This window comes from Spea bombifrons, chromosome 9 (assembly GCF_027358695.1).
Source record: "Spea bombifrons isolate aSpeBom1 chromosome 9, aSpeBom1.2.pri, whole genome shotgun sequence".
Classification (NCBI taxonomy): Eukaryota; Metazoa; Chordata; class Amphibia; order Anura; family Pelobatidae; genus Spea; species Spea bombifrons.
In genome coordinates, this window is record NC_071095.1 from 11,543,528 (window position 1) to 11,555,774 (window position 12,247).

The window sequence follows — 12,247 nt, forward strand, 5'->3', positions numbered from 1 at the left end:
CACACAGAGACCGCTGGCCGGGGCTGTCACTCTTCAAAGAGCCGGAGAGGGCCGAGGGGGCCACATTCATCCGCCTTCCCTTTCCAGATTCCCTTTTCTGCCCCGATACCGTCAGCCGGACATGAAGTGTTTGCGATGAAAGGAATATGTTTCCTGCTTACGTATGATACAAAAAAAGAAGGGAAAAAAACAACTTTTTGGGGTTTTTTCTTTTTTTTGCTATTTTTTGCAGAAATGGAGGCTGGTCGGCGGCGCTGCGGCGGGTGAGGCTCTCGCGTGACAGAGGTGAGCGTTTATTTCATTCCGCGGCTTCTAAATCGTCTTTTGTTCTTTGCTCTCTAATCGTCTGGAGTTTCTGCGCTAACACCGGTTATTAACCCATTACTCGTAACACGCAGCGTAAATAATCCTCCTCATCCTCCGGGCTCTAGAAGGTTCCGTAAGTCTTGGGAAAGTCGGCGGAAAGTCCCAAAAGATAAGAAAAATCCATTTTTTTTTCATGCGCAAACATATTCTACAGACTATGATTCCAGTGGCTGTCTAAGCATGATAGGAGTCTTAGTATCCCGCAGATAGGGGGGGTCAGAGATTTTCCACCCCCCCATCCCTAAATCGCATATCATGTTTAAAAATGTTTAAAAACATGGAAACCGTAGAGTGCAGATAATCTGTAAAATTAAATGAATATTATTACAAAAAAAATAATAATATATTTAAAATAATAAAAAAATAAATAAAATAATAATATTTTTAATTCTTCTCTGTGAAATTCCCTTCTTTTTGGGTAATAAAGCTCCTTTCTACCCGTTTCTGGGGTCCGGTCGGTTGCCTCTCGGAACGTCTTATCTCAGCCTCTTATCCGGGATCTTGTTTTGGAATTTTTTTCTAATTTGAGAGCTGAGAGTTTTTTTTATTTTCCGTAAAGTTGGGCTTTGAGCTGATAAGACTGTGTGCTTTGGCGTGGGACGCGGCTTTGAGTTTGGTCTGAAGTAGACATCTGCGCGTTCTCTGAAAATTCCCATCTGATGCCCGGCGGTTGCGTCAGAAAGTCACCTTATTGAGTCAAGTGCTCGCCGTCCAAAAAATAACAAGTTTCAAGCACCAAAAAATGAAGGAAACGCTCAGTTCTACCAGGAAGGAACTTGGTGGAGCTCCTTGAGAAGTTGGGTTTCCAACCAACATGGACAACCCTTGCCTTCTGGGCTTTAAACTGTGATTGTTGTCGTCCATGTTTGGTGGCCCTTTGGTGGGCCTTTGGTGGCTCCATGTTACTTAGCGGCCGGCCGCGCGGACCTTTAATGGGAAATATTAAGTGGAAATCCCAGGTTTTGTTAATTTTGTTGTGAGGCGCAGGTGGCAGACCCTTCTTTCCCGTAACACGAGATGCCGGGACATCAATACCCATAGAGGGGTCTAACAAAGGACGGGAGGGGGGATTATTCCAAAGAGACCGGAATCCAACACTAGAGAGTCAGAAGCTGAGATGGAACGGAAGGAAGGTTTACTTTACTGAGAGGGTAGTAGGTAAGAGGAACAGCCCCCCAGCAGAAGTGGTAGAGGCTAACACAGAGAAGGAATGTAAACTGTGTCAAAGGGCCCACTTTAATTCAGGGGCCCCTGTGACCTACATGAATTCTCACGTTTAATACTATGATGGGTATTCACTAAACCATGTGTTGCAGGATGCGCCTTCATAAGACCTGCATGAGATGCTCCATCCCACTGCAGCGCGCTGCTTAGTGAATAAAGCCCCGTATGAGCCAGCCCGGTGCGTCTCCGTGTCCTTCCTGAAAGGCTGTGACTAACACCTGCCCGGGAACTTCTCATTCCTTGTTCTCCTGGGAATGTGGAGAAGTCGGACAATGAGTTATTTGCATGTTGCCTGTTCACACCCAGAATGCTGATCTCTGTTACTTGTAGGGAGTAGCATTTCCTTCTGTCGCTTCAGTGTCCAACTCTTCTCATCACCAAGACCATCTCCTTCTCATCACCAAGACCATCTCCTTCTCATCACCAGGACCGTCTCCTTCCCATCACCCAGACCATCTCCTTCTCATCACCCAGACCATCTCCTTCTCATCACTCAGACCATCTCCTTCTCATCACCAAGACCATCTCCTTCCCATCACAAGGACCATCTCCTTCTCATCACCAAGAACATCTCCTCATCACCAAGACCATCTCCTTCTCATCACCAAGACCATCTCCTTCCCATCACAAGGACCATCTCCTTCCCATCACCAAGACCATCTCCTTCCCATCACATAGACCATCTCCTTCCCATCACCAAGACCATCTCCTTCCCATCACATAGACCATCTCCTTCTCATCACCAAGACCATCTACTTCCCATCACCAAGACCACCTCATTCCCATCACCAAGACCATCTCCTTCTCATCACATAGACCATCTCCTCATCACCAAGACCATCTCCTTCCCATCACAAGGACCATCTCCTTCCCATCACCAAGATCATCTCCTTCTCATCACCCAGACCATCTCCTTCTCATCACTAAGACCATCTCCTTCTCATCACCCAGACCATCTCCTTCCCATCACCAAGACCATCTCCTTCCCATCACCAGGACCATCTCCTTCTCATCACCAGGACCATCTCCTTCTCATCACCAGGACCATCTCCTTCTCATCACCAGGACCATCTCCCTGAGCCGCTGCTGGGTCCCCGGTTAGCGGAGCGTCGCATGGATAATGGCTGCAGAGTTTATAAAGAGCTGCTGCAAGGGATGTTTCCAAGCTGACAACAAAAGAGGTGAGAGGCCATTAAATAAATAAATAATAAATAAATCTCTGATCCGGGCCGAATGCTGCCGGGGCATGCAGGAGCTAACTTTTTTTTTTTTACTGTTTTACTCTAATGAGAGGGTGGTAGATAAGTGGAACAGCCTCCCAGCAGACGCCGTAGGAGAATTACTTTTTGCACCTACCTCCCTTGTGCAGTCAGCAGGGGTATTATTCCGTTGTTTCCATGGTGATTGCCCCACATCTTTCTATTTTTTTTTAAGTGAGTTTAATGTAAAGTTTGAAAAGTTTCTTAACGCCATAGCAACCAATGGAATGCCCCTGCTGATTGGACAATGTCAGTTGTTTCTATGGTGATAGACTCTCTTTAAAATTTTAACCCTTTAATTGTTGTACTGATACAAACGAACCAAGATTTCCCTTCACCCCATAATAAAATTCATAAATATTCCAGGAGTGCCAGAGAAATGTGTGATGCGCGGCGCTAAAACGGTTAATTTGTGACAAAATGTTGATACCATTACCAGCAGCAGATCGGCCCCATCCGGCCCCCTTCTAGTCGCCCGTTCCTCCTGCTGTAAAGACTCAAACCTTAATCAGTCGTTGGTCTCGTCTTAGATTCAGGAGCCGTATGTCTATCCCATGCATGTTTAATACCCTCGCTGTATTACCCTCTACCACCTCTGCTGGGAGGCTGTTCCACTTATCCACCACCCAAAGTAGATCACAGGGCATGCTGTCGGAATATTGTTCATGCTGTTGCCCCAGTCAGAGATGTGACGAGCCCCCTTGGTGCCGGGACGTGGCGCTGCCCATGACTCGGCGTTTGATTTCGCAAACTAATTGTGGATTTAAGGTCCGAAGGGAGTCTCCGCGCTCCTCATCTATTTACTAAGGGAGTGCGTGCATACGCGCAGTCATCACCCCGCTCCTCCGCGCTCCCGGGCGTCATCCCACGGGGGGGCACTTCCCAGATATTCACCCCGCTAGCTGCCCACTCAGAGCATCTCGCAGCGAAAATTAACCTCTTGTGAGCCGGACACTCACAAAACACACGAGAGAGGGAACTGGAATGTGCGCGTCGGGAAGGGGTCGGTTTGAGGCGCGTTGTATTTGTAGCGGACGGTCGGGTGATTCCGGAGGGCTTAGAAAACAAAATACGGAATATAACGCTTTTACAAGGAAAAACCCAGCTAGATTGTAAGCTCGTGAGCCGAGCCGCCGCTGCCTAATGTATCAGGTCTGTCAGATCTAGATTTGAGTGTAGGGACTGTAAGAAGTGCTGCAGGAATTGTTGGCGCTATATAAATAAAATAGAATTATAATAACAACAATAATAACAATAATAATAAAAATAATAAAACAATAATAACAATAATAATAATAAATTAATGATCTACAAGATCAGGGAGTTTAAGTATAAGCGGAACAGCCTCCCAGCCGAAGTGGTAGAGGGTAACGGGCGACTAGACGGGGGCCGAATGGGGCCGATCTGCCGGAGGGTTCTGTGTTTCTATTCCATCGGCTGGCTGGAGTGATGGGATTGGGGGATTTTACGAAGTGTTGCGGGGTTACTTTGTGTGAATTGGAAAGCAAACAGTTTCAGTACAGAAGCTCTTCCTGCCCCGGAGCGGCCGCCCCGCGTCTGCCGTTCTGCCCGGGGGGGGGTAACAGCTTCGCCCGTCACGGACCTCAACGGACCGGATTATCACCCAAAATGATCTGATTTTAAAAAATGGCTACTGGAATGTAGAATGTTCATTCATCCGAATGCTATGTATATACGGGGGCCGCTGGGGGCCGATCCGCCGGCAGGTTCTAGGTTTCTGCGTTTCTGTCTTTTCAGGACTGGCGGAGAGAGACCCGTCCGAGGCGGCCCGGAAAGGTTCTCACATCGTCGACCTGCCCCCCATGTCCTCGGTGTCTCTAAAGAGACAGGTGGGGTGCAGCGAGGATTATCTGCTCTCCAAGCTGCCGGCCGACGGCCGAGAGGTGCCGTTCGTGGTCCCGACGTTCAAACCGGCGTACATCCAGCCGCGGGCGCTCTCCGGCCCGTCTCACCTGGAGGGGCTCAAAGGTAGAAGTGACAGCGGCCGGCGGCGGACAGAGACTTCTCGCCCGTCTCATAGAGCGCGTCCCATACGTTACGAGACATCTTTAGGAGCCGCGCATGCACTTGGCACTCAGAGGGCTGTAACTGAAGCGATATGGGGCCCTGAATGAGTTCCTTTCCTAGGGCCCAGCAGCCCCCGTGGCCCCCGGGTTTCTGGGTGGGGGGGCGCTGTGCGTTTTTATTGCTTTTCTAACGTAATTTGGAATATCCTTTGGCTTTCAGGGTCCGCCAGGACCACCTTTAACGACCGCAAAGCAGAGCTGTCCGCCTTCTATCACCCGGGGCCGAACTACGATGTCATCTACAACCCCAGCTACGTGCTGCAGCACATCTCACCGGACCTGGGCAGGCGGGGAGAAGCGGCCCCCGGCTCGGCCCGGCTCTACGGATCAGGTGAGGGCCGATGACTGCGTCCGCAGGGAGCTGCAACTCCCATGACGCTCATCCCGCATCCCAAAAAAAGGGAGGTGTGGGTGGTTGGCTGAGCATTGTGGGAGTAGTGGCTGCGCATGGGAGAGACTTGCGGCTCCGTGGTGATTCCTTTGCTTCCGTCTACCTTTCAGTTTGTGATCTGAGGAGCATTAAAGCGGCCGACGCTCCGGTTCTGAGCAGCTCGCTGTACGATCTGGCGGGTCCCACGCGATGCTTCCAGGTACCAGAGCAAGAGAAGTTTTACTTTACTGAGAGGGGGGTGGATACGTGGAGCAGCCTCCCAGCAGAAGTGGTAGAGGGTAATACAGTGAGAGAATAAGGGAAGGGAACGGTATACATGGAACGGGTCTCGGCGAGAACCTGCGGTACAGATTGCAGAGAGATGGCAGCTATTGTATCAGGAAACAGACGGAATGCAGAACAATAAATGTGCGAAGTAACTCTGACCGGAGGCTTTAGGAGGCTTTATTTAATCAAAGTGCGTGAGGCAGGTCCGGATCTTTGCAGAGTAAAGATGTCCGGGGTTTTTCCACCCCATTCCTGGCGCGCTCCATGCATGTTAAAGCAGCTTATGGGGTTTACTGAGTTGTTGAGCTTGGCAAAGACAGGGTTAAACCTGTCGCAAGAAGAAGGACTCCTCGGAAAGCAGATGCTTAAAGGGTTAAACGATGAATCGCTTGGTAAATATGTTGTGTAATATTTAAGGAGCGCCTGCTCAGCACCTGGCAGACTATCTCAGCCGGCAGGTATGGAGCAATGCTCTGCTTTTTAACCTGTAACCTTAAGAGGGTGGTAGATATGTGGAACAGCCTCCCAGCAGAAGTGGTAGAGGGTAATACAGTGAGGGGATTAAACATGCGCAGGATAGACATACGGCTCCTGAATCTAAGACGAGACCAACGACTGATTAAGGTTTGAGTCGTTACAGCAGGAGAGACGGGTGACTAGACGGGGGCCGGATGGGGCCGATCTGCCGGCGGGTTCTGGGTTTCACATTGTGTGGTTTCTGTGTTTCCAGCGATACGATTCGGTCTCCAGCATCCGGAGCAGCAACTCCTCCAGAAAGGATTCCCAGGGCAGTAACCGGAGTCTGGGTAAGGACGCGGTATCCCCGATTTATCCCCGATTTATCCCCGATTTATCTCCGTTTTATCCCCGATATATCCCCGATTTATCCCCGATTTATCCCCGATATATCTCCGATTTATCTCCGATTTATCCCCGATTTATCCCCCGGTTCGTGATGCCGGAGGCAATAAATAGGAATTAGGATGAGCAGCCAATAGAAGATAAGCAGGGCAGAAACTCCATCTCCTATTGGCTGAATACATTTCATATATGAAAAAATCCCATAACTCCCATCATTCGAAGTATTTACACTAACGGGGGGTTTTCCGCTCCATAACCGCGTGTTTCAGATACAATCACATTATCGGGGGACGAGAGGGAATTGGGGAGGCTGAATATCAAAGTGCGATACGTCTCGGCCGTGGAGCAGATCTGGATCACCATGCTGCAGGTGAGGACACAGAAGTCTCTTTATCCCCGCTCACGGAGCGCAGTGTCTTATTACACATTAATGCCAGTTTACACAAAGCTTAATGCCAGGGCCGGGTTAACACTATGACTGCCAGGACACGTTCAAGTATAACGGCAACCCCCCACACACACACACACCCCGCTCCCTGACTGGCTCCTTTTATTGATTTCTCACGCTCCTTTTTGTCTTTTTTTTCATTGACTGTAAATTTTCCAACAGAACAGTCATTTTTTTTAAAATGAATATTAATTTTTCCAACAGGATGGACATTTTTTATTAATTTAACATTTTCTAAAAATTATTTAAAAATAAAATTATTTTTTTTTCAACCAAATGGTGATTTTTTTAAATTAATTTTAATGTCTAATTTTAAAAAAAAAATATTGAAGCCCCCCACTTTGCATGCAGCGGCCGCCTGTTTGCCCCATGCTCTTGGGGTAGCACAGATGGGGGGTAATTCTTTTCTTCCTACCCCCTCCTTATATGAATCTCTTTATGATTAGACTTCAAATTCTAAAAAAAATTGAATTTTGAGAAGCCAAGTATAAAAGGGAGTGAGAGCGCACACTCACATACCGGACTGCCAATAAGTGGCTGCCAATTAAAAGTAATAGGACGGAGTTAATTGAACGGAAATCGCAGGATTTTGGCTTTTTTTCCCTCTTAGTTAAAAGATCTGAGTTGGCCGGCGGGCTGCGGAGAAAGTCCGAGTATCTGCGTGAAAGGCATCATTACGTTGCCCAAACCGGTGCAGTTTAAGTCATCTGCTAAGGAAGGCGCTCTGGTAAGTCCTCGTTATCTCGTTTAAAGTCTCAGTAATGGGGTATTTTCAGAGAAAAAAAAAGTGACTTCCTGTTTACCCCGAACCAGGAATCCTGGTCGCCGGGCCGTTACCGTGCAGACAATCGGGCTTTTAGTAAAAGTAACACTTTATGTCACAATACGAATCATCCCAGGCAGTAACTGCAGGTCTTCGTAGCAGAGTCACCTGAGTTAAAGCAGGGATCGGGGGGTATGATAAGCTAGAAAGAAGTGAACTATGATAGATTTCGGCAGAAAGTTTCTTCCGTGTCCAAAAAGGACAGAAAAGTAGAACTGCTCCGGGGTGCAGGAAGAAATCCGTTTGCGACTCATGCCGTACTTTCTGGCTCTGTGGTGCTTGTTGGATGAGTTGCCACGGAAGCAGAAAAATGTGAAGTTTCCATGGCAACTCTTCAAGGTTTATTCTTGTAACTTTTCTTACTCAGTTCAGCCCCAGACAGGTACGGAATGCCCATTTGGCACACTCAGAGTGCCCGGCATGCCGCTGGCCGTCAGCAACACACACTCGCACTCATAACCAGCCGGCAGGCATGCTTACATCATCACGCAGGCGCCGGCCTAGTGTTTTTGCCCCCCAAATCTACCCCGTTTGCCCCAAGACGCTGAGTTCTTCCTCTTCCCCGCAGGACATGGACTTCATGGAGACCTTCGTGTTCGCCATCAAGCTGCAGACCCTGCAGTCGGCGCGCCTCGTTTTTAAGGTCCTCAGCCTGACCCCCAGGAAAAGAACCATCAGCAAGTGCTCCGTGTCCCTGCGCGACCTCAGCGAGGACGAGAGGGAGTATTGGCTGGACGTGGCGCCGTCGTCCAAAGTGTCCGTGAGTGAAGGACTCGGCGTTCCGTCCTCATAGTGAATCCCCCCCCCCCGCGCGCGTAGCGTCTGGACAGGAATTCAGAAAATATTTCCTCCCCAGCAGTAAAGTAAACGGAAGCGCCTGCGCGGCGGGGGTCCGGGCAAACACAAGCGTTATTTGTCTACCAGTCCGGCTTTTTTTTTATTATTATTTGCACCGTTTTAGAACGCAGTAAAACCTTTTTGTGTGTCGTTGCCATGACGTCAGCCCCCAGTGATGGGACTCCATGGGGACGAGAGGAGCTTTGAAGTGGTGGGAGAGTAAATAAGAGCCCCCCCCCGGGGCAGGCGGGTCACGGCGGATCCCACAGCTGTTTGCCCGGCGGTCTTTTATGGCTCTCTAGGTGGGACGGCAGCTTCCGTGCAGGAATGTTGCTGCGACGCGGCGAGGCGGCCCGGCGGCCATTGTTTGCCGTGACTATTGTCATGGCGATTGGCATTGTCAGCGTGTCGGGCCCGTCGGGTAGCTTTTGTTATCCCTCGTCTTTCAGGCCCACCTGTTATTTAACCGTTTAATCCTTTTCGGAGTCAGAGGGGGCCACGAAACTGGGGTGGGGGGGCTGGCAGGAGACGTTGGGGTATAAATGGGGGAGAAGAGAGGGGGGCATCACTCTGGAGATCACGTTTAAGACCCCGTTATGGACCCCGTTATGATTCCTGCTTCCAGATGTGGAGAACGTCTTAAAAAATCCCCCCAATTTACTAAAACAGAGGGGGACTCAGAGACTTGGAATATTAACCCTTTAAGAGCCCATCATGAAGATTCTATGCAGCCACTCGCCAAATGTGTCACCCAAATGGCTGTAATACCGGTCGCCATGGAAACCTTGACTTGTCCTTATTTAAAGATACACTTAATTGAGTCACCTGCATTCAAGCAGGGATATTAACCATAACATACTGGGAGCAAAAGCACCAACTGGGGGTCTTCTATATGATCCCAGCAGTGGGGGGAATAATTTTAGATTTTCTTCTAAAATCTATAATGCGTAAAGATTCCTGTTTAACCGTTTCTTTGCTGATCCCCGCCTCGTGTGTCCGCGCAGGTCTGTCACGCCGAGCTGCAGATCGGGACCTGTTTTCAAGCAATAAACAGCAGGATTCAGCTGCAGATCATAAAGGCCCAGAACCTGCCCGGCTCATCGGCCCCGCTCTGTCTGAGTAAGTCTGGCGGTTTGTGGCACCGTTACCATGGCGTTTGGCAGCCCATCGGAATTCCTGAACGTGCGGCAGTACAGGTGGATTAACCTGCCCGGTAACCAAAGTCTGAGCGGATCAGGTGGAACTGGGATCAGAACCGGGGTTTAGTCCAAGTTTTTAATGACCCCCCCCCCACACCGGTACCAATGAGATTTGCTGCAAAAATCCAAAAAAAGGATTTTGGGAATTTGACATTAAAAACTATCATTATTAGTACGGTTTCATATTGAGGCCGTTAAGCTGATTTACCCCCCATCCCCCGTTAGGCTGGCACTGATAGGGTTGATGCTTTTTAACCCCCACCCCCCCGTTCGCTGAAAGGGTTAATTATTTCGGAGCGTGACGGGTTCTGTGGTGACTCCCGCAGATTTCTTCGTGAAAGCGGAGATGTTCAGCACCGAGGGGCTGATGTACAAGAAGAAGACGCGGCCCCTGAAGGCCACGGGCGGACGGGTCACCTGGGGGGAGACCATGACCTTCCCCGTGTCGCAGAAAGAGGAGGGAATCAACTTTCTGGTCAAACTTTACAGTCGCAGCTCGGTGCGGCGGAAGCATTTCATCGGTCAGGTAGGAATGAGGGGGCTGGGATCGGGGCGGAATAATAAAGAATCGGGAGGAATGTTTTGTTCTTGGTCGTTGGGCTTCTACGAGTGAGTCTATTGGCCGGGGTGACTTTAACCCGCCCGAGGATTTTGCCCCCGGAGGGGTGACTGCGCCGTACCGTAGACTCCCCCCCCCCCGACGGTTTATTTCCATGACTTCAGGTGGAAACAGACCGTCCTTTCATCGTCTCCAACGCTTCCAAGAACAGGGAAGATCGTCTTACGATTCTCCTTAAAGGATTTTCTCCCGCCGGCCGTATGAATTACACCGAGGGGAACGCGCTTCGCTTTCTTAAGAGTAACCCATTCATCCATTGTGTTCTTTAAATCCATGTTCCAGGGATTAGCTTACGTTTGGTGACAATGGGCAGCAAACCGATACCTCCGGCGGGGGTTTATCCGCGCTTAGCGGGAGACGGGGGGGGGGACCACTATCCCACGCAACCAAAAATAGCTATTAAAAAAACCTTAGATTTCTGTAAATTTCATGACGCGAAGCTCTGTCCAACTCGCCGTGGCTCATTATAGATTAAATTAAACTTAAAAAAATTGCCCCCCCAACTTTAAACCAGGGGGGGAAATACCCCCCAAAATATATTGCGTGGATAATATTGGCTCCTAAAGAACAGAAGTTCGGATATTAATCGGGTTTTTATAAGGAACGATCGTGAGCGGCGGCCCAAAGCGCGTCACCAGAATGTGTTTGCGTGAAAAGGGGCGCATCGCCTAAGCCCGCTCCTCGGCCCCTCGAATATTTAAGGGCGGCCCCCGCTTACTTTTATAATGAAGCAGTCTGGGGAATGAAAGTCCGGATCGGAGTCTAATTACGGCCCTTGTGTGGGGCTTCTCAGGCAGACACTGAGTCCTCTGTGCCGTTGGGGGGGGGCGGGGGGGGCGGGGGGGGCACGGACCGGCTGCTCCCTTTCCTAACGCGTTTTGGGAAGCAGCCAGGCTTCTCTCCACAAGCCCAAAAAAACGAATAAACACGGGAAGTCGGCTCTGTGCCTTGGCTCGGAGCAGATCGCCGCAGGTGCAGCTGTCCCCAAAAACACGTGACACGTGACACGCGGCAGGAATCGCTCTGGACACGGAACGTGAGCTGGGAAGATGCGTGTATTTAGACATGTATGTTTAACGTGTTCGGTAAGCGTGTGATGTTACCGAGAGGAATCGGATTCTAATGTTATGCTGGAGTGCAGTAAATGTGACAGGCGTTACTTAAAAAAGTGCAGTAAACTTGACAGGGGAAAGACCGCCGATACAGGTCGACTCTCCCAAAAGTACAAGAGCTTACAGTCTAAAGGAGATGGTTAGGGGGGCCGGAGCAGGGCCGCGTCTCGTGTCGGGGGGGGGAATGTTCCTGACTTCATCCTTCATTCTCTTCGTCTGCAGGTCTGGATCAGCAGCGACAGCAACAGCTCGGAAGCGGCAGATCAGTGGACAGACACGATCAGCCACCCGGAAAAGGTGGTAATGAAATGGCACAAGCTGAACCTTTCCTGAAGCTGCTAGGGATCGGAGAGAAGCAGACTGACGGGGGGGGGGGCACTCCGTACGGACCAGCGACAGAGTATTTCGGGGTTATGCCCAAGTAATAGAACTGAGCAACCCCCAGTCTTCCAGACAAGGACCCTGTTACCACTTATATTTCCCGGGCAGAGATAATAACGTTATAGCCCTACGATCGCCATGGTAACGAATACCTCGGACGTCAATATGATGGATAATGACATCACCGCGGATCTCGCAGCGCAGGATGTAGAACACGTTATGAACACGGAAGGGAACGCGATCCTCATTCCTTCCCAGAGAATCTTTTATTAATAATGTGTAACGAGACGGGTCCTGGTACATTGTACATATATGTGTTTATTGACACGTGTCACCGGCGACCCTGTCATGGATCGGAATTAGAAGGTTCCCT

The 12,247-nt window shown here is 49.8% G+C and overlaps 1 protein-coding gene across 1 annotated transcript; it reads left to right on the forward strand.

The window, feature by feature from the left end:
* Positions 1 to 2,445: 2,445 nt before the first annotated feature.
* On the forward strand, positions 2,446 to 11,935 carry TC2N (tandem C2 domains, nuclear). Its single transcript, XM_053475025.1, has 11 exons — positions 2,446 to 2,771; positions 4,608 to 4,838; positions 5,097 to 5,267; positions 5,438 to 5,526; positions 6,325 to 6,400; positions 6,725 to 6,825; positions 7,514 to 7,630; positions 8,295 to 8,486; positions 9,568 to 9,682; positions 10,089 to 10,288; positions 11,716 to 11,935. Exons 1-11 carry the CDS (start codon positions 2,711 to 2,713, stop codon positions 11,824 to 11,826), a joined length of 1,464 nt encoding a protein of 487 aa, XP_053331000.1. The 5' UTR covers positions 2,446 to 2,710; the 3' UTR covers positions 11,827 to 11,935.
* The last annotated feature ends 312 nt before the right edge of the window (positions 11,936 to 12,247 follow it).

What these genes read in the sequence shown, in the direction of transcription:
- TC2N (XM_053475025.1), top strand. Translation starts at nt 2,711, where the DNA reads ATGGCTGCAGAGTTTATAAAGAGCTGCTGCAAGGGATGTTTCCAAGCT. An exon ending in CCAAGCTGACAACAAAAGAG is followed by an intron (nt 2,772 to 4,607) that starts GTGAGAGGCCAT and finishes CTGTCTTTTCAG; the next exon opens with GACTGGCGGAGAGAGACCCG. An exon ending in GGCCCGGCTCTACGGATCAG is followed by an intron (nt 5,268 to 5,437) that starts GTGAGGGCCGAT and finishes TCTACCTTTCAG; the next exon opens with TTTGTGATCTGAGGAGCATT.